Here is an 8,306-nt window from a genome sequence, read left to right on the forward strand (position 1 = left end):
GGACAATTCCGCATTTCGGGGCTTCAATACAAGACGGACATTACATACGAGCAGCATGGAGGTATTTGGATGTTTTTTGGTGTGTCTTTTTGTTACGAAGACAGTTGGTATCCATTTGCAACCATTATATGGACATGCACTGCTACGCCGAGACCCCCTGTAACTCAGAGAAGCCACGGAGGACTCCGAAACTTCTCCCAGCCCTTAGTCGACATGAGGGTGAGTAGATAATGAGTAAAATTTGAATTTTGGGTGAACTATCCCTTTAAGTGATTACCTCTGTATCCAATTTTATGTGCAAAGCTGAAGCACCGCAGTGTCCGTTTAATGCCTTTTTAAAACCTTCCTTGACAGCATGCAAAATGTCTTAACACAACTGCTCAAAATAAATTAAAGTGAAGTTCCTCCAGACATCGCTGAAGTTCACTGTGACCACTGTCTGAGAAGAGGTCTCTCATTTTCCTCCAGTGTGAAGCACATCCATGCTCTTTGCGTGATCCACAGGCAACAATCCTTCTCTGTACTTTCCGAAAAGTCTCTGTCACGACATCCAAAGATGATGAACTGTCAATAAACAGTCAATCTGCATACAAGCAGGGATCTTTAAACAGCGAACAAGGGGATATGGCGTGGGAGTGAAAAATGAGTAATGTGACGTGCGTGATCCAAAATCAGTTCACGGCAAGTTCTCAAGTGGCCTTGGTGTTTTGACAGGAGGACATGAATCTCAAGAGCAGCACGAAACATTTTGAAATGTTCTTCTGGTGCTCACACATATTTGAGTCTCTAAAAAAAACCTGCAACACAGCTGCAGGACAAGTTTTTGGGGCATATGGAGTTCATTCTGTTACTTTCATATTCTGTCAGATTAGCAAAAAAAGAAGTCTGTGCCTGTAAACGAGCCGGTTTGTTCCCTGCAGGAAAGGGAGTAGAGTTGATGTGCACCTGAATGCAGCATTTTCAAGTCTGCAGCTGCTCCAGTGGGGCTGTTCAGCGGCCAGTAGCAGAAGTGATGTGAGTAAACTCAGGTCTGTGTTAGCTGTGTTACAGTTAGTAGGATGTTGCTCATTAAGATCATGTGCTCATCAATTTGTCCTGCATTATTATGAAATAATAAAGGGAACTGATCATGGAGACTGAGGTGGGGGGCAGCTGTGTTGCTACTTTGTGGCAGAATCTCCATCGGGCCTCATGCTGAAGGGCTCCAGGCGCTCGCTCTCCGGCAGCATGTTGTTGAGGCGCTCCATCAGCGGCACCGTCTGGTCAATTCCCATTTGGATGCGTCTCAGGATCATGGACATCTCGTTGACCTTCTGGATCTGCTCGGCATACTTTGCGTAGCGCTTCTGGCGCTCCTGCATTATGCTGAACAAGGTTTCCACTGACAAGTCCATCTGGAAAGAAACACGCAGGAGGGACACATTTGTTGACACTTTTGAGGTGACAAAATGGAAAATGTAGTTAAAAAGACAATCTATGTGTCTTATGATTATTTTTTTTAGCACAACCTTTCCCAAATACAGCTGGCTTTATTAAAGCAGAAGTAAGTGATATATTTGTGTTAATATAAGTCTTAAATAGTTCTATCTTCCGACAGCAATCACTTACATAGAGTGTTTGGTCTGAAACACGGGTCTCTCAGTCCCTCTGCTCTGCTCTGAGCCGAAGAGAAAACATTTATCGTATCCTACAGTTTTTATCCAATGAGGAGAGAGAACGGCATGCAGGGCTGTGTGTGCAGCCAAGGAACGCCGTGAATGTGGCGACGCAGGGACGAGGACTGTTATGGTGCGTTCAAGGAAACTCGTATTTTTCCGACCGTGAAGTGGTACCAGTTTGATCTGGTAAGAGTTCACCGGTCAGAAGTTACGAGTGGCCGTTATAGTGACTTTCACCGGTAAAACAGGTCGGAGAAACACGAGTGGGTTGCCTGGAACGCTACAAAGTTGTAAGTTGTGACTTGAAGCTGTAATTTACGATTTCAAAAGCCTGCCTGGAACGCAGCATTAGCGAAAACGACCGGACCACTTACTTCTGCTTTAAATAGTCAAATGCAAAACTAAAATCATATTAACACTGAAACTAACTTACATTCACTACATTGGTGATCCTTCAAATCAATGCTCTTCACTAATTTTATTACCCAATTACTGGGCCGATAAAACAAAAAAAATGTGAAAATGGTTATTACTGTTTTCCAACACTCTAGAGCCCTCACATCTAAGGCATGGGAACATGTGAATATTTTGCACTTTTGCTTGATAAACTACTTTAAAAGGTACATTGTGTAGGAATTACTTCCATCTAGCGGTGCGGTTGTATATCGCAAGCAACTCAATCGTATTTTTCATGCAGCATTCACGTGAAATTGGGCAGACGGCAGACGGACGAGAGCCGCTGCGGCATAAACAAGCCTCTATGTAAACAAGTGGTCCGTCAGCACGAGGCAAAACAATACACGTGACAATATGTTGTCATGGCGATGTGGTATTGTTTACCAGACCCACGTTTTACCAGCTTTCTCTCGACTTCTGTGACTAAAACGACATCTGGTTTGTTACCGACGGCCGTCTGCCCGACTGCAGGTGAATGCAGCATCAGTGTAACGCTCCATTCCTCCTCACTGCGTTACCGCGGTGACTTTTCACAGACGCCACCTCCACCTGAGCCGACAGCTCCGGTGTCTCCGCTGAGTTTCCGTGGTTTCCTACCGTCACGATGCCACTGAACGTAAAAACATGGAGACACCACATGGCAGCAGCACCGAGCTTACCGTCTCCATGGAGATATGAATGATATGAACGGCTCATTCAGAGCTGAAAGGAACACTTACTGATTGATGAAAAACATACTTTTGAACGAAATAATCGATTTTCGTGAATAGATAACAGGAGAAGTTACACAATGTCCCTTTAATGATTCATAACTAATGCTACTGGTGGACTATAAATGGGCTGTGAAAATAAAAACAGTGGTTCAGACATTTCTTTATCCTGTAGGTATTATTCCTGGGAAACTAAATGACAGTAAGACATCCTGCATAATAAATGTCCTGTGGTATTCTAACCTCTTTGATCCTCTTGACCAGGGCGTTCTGATCAAAGGCCACAGCCTCAGCACACTGGTGGAGATGGTCCTGGTACCGGACGCAGAGCTGCAGAACCTGAGCAGCATCCAGCCTCTCCAGACACACGCTGCTGGGTGACGTCTGACCACTTAGCACTCCTGTGCAGAGAGATGTTCAGAGGACTTAACATGGACGTGTTCGAGTTAGCGCTTGACAAGACACAACACTTGGCAAATGATAGTAATTAGCACAGGATCTGACAGAGCTACCCGTCCTGCTATTTCAGGAGTCTGACAACACAGGGAACTTGGCTCATTATCCACCTTCTAACACGGTGCTAATGAGCTGCAGCGACAATTAGCTGCACTGCACAGTATTTGAAAAAGGACCGTTGGGAACTAGTTGAAAATAAGACGAAACTGTGAAAACTGAAATCATAGAACGGACAAAAGATCTGTTCTGTAACTCATCATGAAATTGTCTTCGTCAAAGGGACGGCCCTTTCCTGCATGTCATTGCCCCTCTCTGCCTCCCCATTTCCTGTCTCTCTCTCCACTATGCTGTCAATTAAAGGCAATAAAAAGCCCCCAAAAAATATACTTTAAGCAACATTCAAATTTTGTCACTGTCAGGACTCACCAGGGAGATCCAAACATTACTACATCATATTTAATCAATTTAGATGACAGTTGTCAGACTTCTTTCAATTGGGACACCCCTTCAACAATCACATACGTCATCACGTAGTCTCCACTGGCTTTTACGCAAGCAGATGCGGAGAGCTTTTGCCAGAAATCCAATCGCCTTGTACCATATAACTTAATAAAATAAAACTTAATGTAGACTGATCGGTTCATTGTAAAACATTTATTTATTTTTGTAAATGTGGTGATTAATGTATGTAGGCTACAGAGCCCCGAGGCAGCGCTGCTCTTCTATCCAAGAATATGAAGCTTCACTTTTCATTCAAATAAACTAATGCTACTGCCACAATTGTTAGATTTCATCAATGAGACCAACATTTATCTCCTAAAAAGAATTTAATAAGCCGGTAGTAAACCTCTAAAAACCTGCAGGTAAGTTAATTAGCGATCGCCTTCTCTCCCGGGATAAGGACGTAGTTTGGCCGGTGGAGCAGCGCTGCAGACCGGCTGCTGCCTCTGTGAGGAGACGCTCCTCATGGAGCTTCACTTCTCAGAAAAAACGTCGGAGCAAACTTCTAACCAGCCGTCATTTGGATAAACTAACCGCACAATTTAGGACCTAAACAGTTACTTTCTCGCAAGAAAAAATATTAAAACTTAATAAAGTGACGTAATAACAGCGCTACAGCAAGAAATAAAACAGCTTTTCGTTTTACAGCTACTGCTGCCGGCTGCATTCTGGGAAACTTTTCATACCCCTCCGTTTGAAGTGTGCCTCTGAAAAATCTCCGTTTGAAGGGGTATGTAGCCCTACCACTTCCCCCTACCCCTCTGTCCTAACGGGAATTGGGACACCCCTACCCCTACACGTGAACGTGCAAAACGGAGGGGTAGGGGTAAGTGGTGGGGCCAAGGGGGGAAATGGGATTGGGCCTAAACCTGTGCAGTGGCCTGAATTAGTATTAGTGGCTGAATAATGACTACTTGTCATTACACAACAACACATTGAAATTCTATGGGCTGATATTTTTGTGAGCAGCATACAGTATCTATCAGAATACATGCTCAGTTATCATGTAATTAGGTACACGAATGATCAATTCAGACTACATCCCTGCAATATATCCTACCTCCATCAAGGTTAAGTCGTACAGTCTCAAAGAACTGACCATAAACAACTTATCGTTGTGACTGTATTAAATTGTACTTCATTTTAGATGATAAACTGTCTGAAAGATGACACTAAAGTTGTTGTCAGAAACTGGGAAACGTAAATGGTACCTTTCAAAAGCGGCTGAAAGGTGGGTATTTCTTGGAGCTTTATGACATCTGGGTCGTTGTGGATATTCCGCATAGACTGGGTCCCCTGGGCCACAACCACAATGTCATCCATCTTTGCCTTCTGCTTTGCTGGGGATGGCACCACTGCAATGACAATAACGTTCCTGTTAATACTGAAAAACAAAAATGACCTCACATCACTTCAACTTGCTGCTTCAAAGCACCAGCTGGGAAAAAGGCAATGACAATACTTACAGTATGTTTTTTGAAGTACAATGCATTACATCTGGTGCATATTAAAATCATGAGTAGCACTCATATCCTCTACTTAGATGAAAAAAAAAATAGCACAATGTAAATTATGCCATTCCAAGTATCTTAACAAACAATTGGTAATTATTTCTAGAAATGTGCAAATATCAAATATCTGGTTTCCTGGGTCCTCTATGATGATACATACCTAACCTATGTATCATGCTTTGCATAAATGATCTTTGAATATTGGGCCAAATTGGGCTTTGGTAGTTTTTTGACAAAGGCCAAACATCTGATTGGGCAAAGGACTGCCTGATTAATCAAAACAAATAAACAAGCAAAAACTATGTACTGTATATTTTTGTTATTGGATAATAACCCAATCACAGCCACGAACAAAAGTGTTAGAAATTTGCACAGACGCTGTAATAGATTCATTCTGAGACATTCATTTACTCTGTAGATTAGTCAGCCAGTCCTTTTGGCCTTTGTCAAGAAATCTGACTTTATTCTCAGAATTTTGATGTTTTTTGTTTGTTTGTTAAGATACTTTGAATGGCATAATAATTTCTTCTTTCACCTAAGTAGATGTTTGTAATTTGTTGAGTCGTTTTCCTGGGTTAACTGTTTAAATTTCACAGTACTTAGCATTTGATTGGATGAGCTGTGTGTGTTTAAGTCTTGAAAATGTGTTTGTCCATGAACATGACTGAGGTGACAAGGGAAGAAGAAACCGCTAAGACGATCTTAACCACAGTGATGCTGATCCTAGAAAGTCAATTAAAATAGAAGTGTGGACAGAGAACTTTAATGTTTATGGCTGTTGTCCATCCTCTGGGATGTTTTATGTTACCACAGGTGATACAGTATGTGTAATCTGTCCTGTAGTGATGTTTTATGTTTAAATGGATTTATGTCTTGTTCATTAAATCTACAGAAAAGAAGACGCTATGTGGCCTATTTTTGATGTGTATCATTTTCAGAAGGTGTCAGTCAGGCACAAGGGGGCAGGATTACACCGGGAAATTGAAAGATGTTGTCATTTATATTAACAAGTATACATATCAAACGTATAACTGTTTGTGTTGTTGTTGTTTGTTTAAGCCATAGCCATAGCTATTCTTGAATGTATAAATACTTAGTGTCTTGTAAACCCATGTGGGTTGGACACAAAATATGTGCATGACACTTATGTTGTTGTTTTTTTCATCACTTTGGGATAGCTTTACTTGTCTTAATCTTAAACTGAGTTGTGTGACTTTCAAACAAGAAATATGAATCCTATCTTCATACAGAGGCTCGGGTCCAGTGGCCCATTGAACCTGAGAAAAAAAAGTCACAATTTATCACTTTTTTTTCCCACAGTGGTACTAATCCTCTTCCGTAGGTTAGAGCTTGAATTATTCATATTACAAAGAGCACCTGGCCTGTGTATCTTTCAGGTAAAAGATGTAACGTGGTAAGAAACACATGTAAGTTATGTAATCTCTCATCATTTGGAGGTGTAATGAATCAGGGGTCAGTATGCAGTAACCTCTCTTGACCTTACTCTCCTCCAGCAGTAGTGACATACAGCGACGCACTGTCACCTCACAGAAAGCTTAGAAACCTTGGTTTAGCTGCACAGACACCGGTCAAACCCCCTGAATATAATGTGTATTGGTTGTAGAGGATAATCTTACCTGACGAGCTGTAGTCGGAGTGTTTGTGCTCGGCTTCGCCGCTCTGTTCAGCTCCCATGTTGTTACCGTGTGGCTAGCTAGCTAGCTAGCGGTCAGCCTTCGTCAACGTTATCAGAAAATGCAGCTGGACAACCGCGAATAGATGGTACAGTAGATGGTGGACCAGCTGCTGTAAGTTAAGTTACTCACAGGACCTCCGAACCCACTCGGCCTGACAAAGACACTGTCATGTCGCCAGGAGAGGAACTGAAAGTCAGGGTGCTCTGCAGTTTCAATGCTAGCTATGCGAGCTAACGGTGAGGTAACTATCAGCTCTTCCTGTTGCAGTGTCCCGGGGCAACAGGCCAAGGAGCTGTAGCGTTGGTTTAGGACAGCTGAGCCCTGACGCCGGAATTAAGGAATGAATCAGTCTTTATGGTATTGCTCTACGACACACCACTAGCTGTAGTCCATGACGAGGGAAGGGGACACTTCCGTAAATACTGGTCACGGGGTCTGTCCAGTGTCTCCAGACCGCCCATTGGTCTGCTCCAGACTAAACGGTACCGCCCACTAACCCTAACCCACAACACTTTTCTACACCTTTGGTTACAGTGTTGCAGACCATATGGTCATCTTGCTTTAACATGTTTCTGTTAGTGTTTAGTAACTGATATATTCAACAAATGTGATCGATGTAAGGGTTATTGGACAGGTTCAATGGGCCATTGGACCCGAGCCTCCGTATGAAGATAGGATTCATATTTCTTGTTTGAAAGTCACAAAACTCAGTTTAAGATTAAGACAAGTAAAGCTATCCCAAAGTGATGAAAAAAAAAAAAAAACAGAAAAACCACAACCCATCTCAGGAAATTCATGTAAAGCATGAAATTAACAAATACACACAAAATGCTCAGGGTCTCTTCTTTTTGTTTGAGGTTACACATTGGGAGATTACGGTAATATAAAATTATAGCAATATAGGTAATACGTTTGATATGTAAGGCTATTCTTGATCAGTAATATAAATGACAACATCTTTCAATTTCCCGGTGTAATCCTGCCCCCTTGTGCCTGACTGACACCTTCTGAAAATGATACACGTATCAAAAATAGGCCACATAGCGTCTTCTTTTCTGTAGATTTAATGAACAAGACATTAATCCATTTAAACATAAAACATCACTACAGAACAGATTGCACATACTGTATCACCTGTGGTAACATAAAACATCCCAGAGGATAAACAACAGCCATAAACATTAAAGTTCTCTGTCCACACTTCTATTTTAATTGACTTTCTAGGATCAACATTCATGTGGTTAAGATCGTCTCAGCGGTTTCTTCTTCCCTTGTCACCTCTCAGTCATGTTCATGAACAGATTTTCAAGACTTAAC

General features: G+C 42.0%; 1 protein-coding gene across 1 annotated transcript; it reads right to left on the reverse strand.

The window, feature by feature from the left end:
* Positions 1 to 369: 369 nt before the first annotated feature.
* borcs5 (BLOC-1 related complex subunit 5) lies at positions 370 to 7,221 on the reverse strand. Its single transcript, XM_085778438.1, has 4 exons — positions 6,930 to 7,221; positions 4,993 to 5,136; positions 3,068 to 3,225; positions 370 to 1,394 (listed from the first exon to the last, which is right to left on the reverse strand). The coding sequence occupies exons 1-4, from the start codon at positions 6,985 to 6,987 to the stop codon at positions 1,161 to 1,163; spliced, it is 594 nt and encodes a 197-aa protein (XP_085634564.1). The 5' UTR covers positions 6,988 to 7,221; the 3' UTR covers positions 370 to 1,160.
* Positions 7,222 to 8,306: the final 1,085 nt, after the last annotated feature.

The sequence above is a fragment of the Trachurus japonicus genome, chromosome 6 (genome assembly GCF_045865225.1).
Source record: "Trachurus japonicus isolate A0001 chromosome 6, Traja_1.0".
Classification (NCBI taxonomy): Eukaryota; Metazoa; Chordata; class Actinopteri; order Carangiformes; family Carangidae; genus Trachurus; species Trachurus japonicus.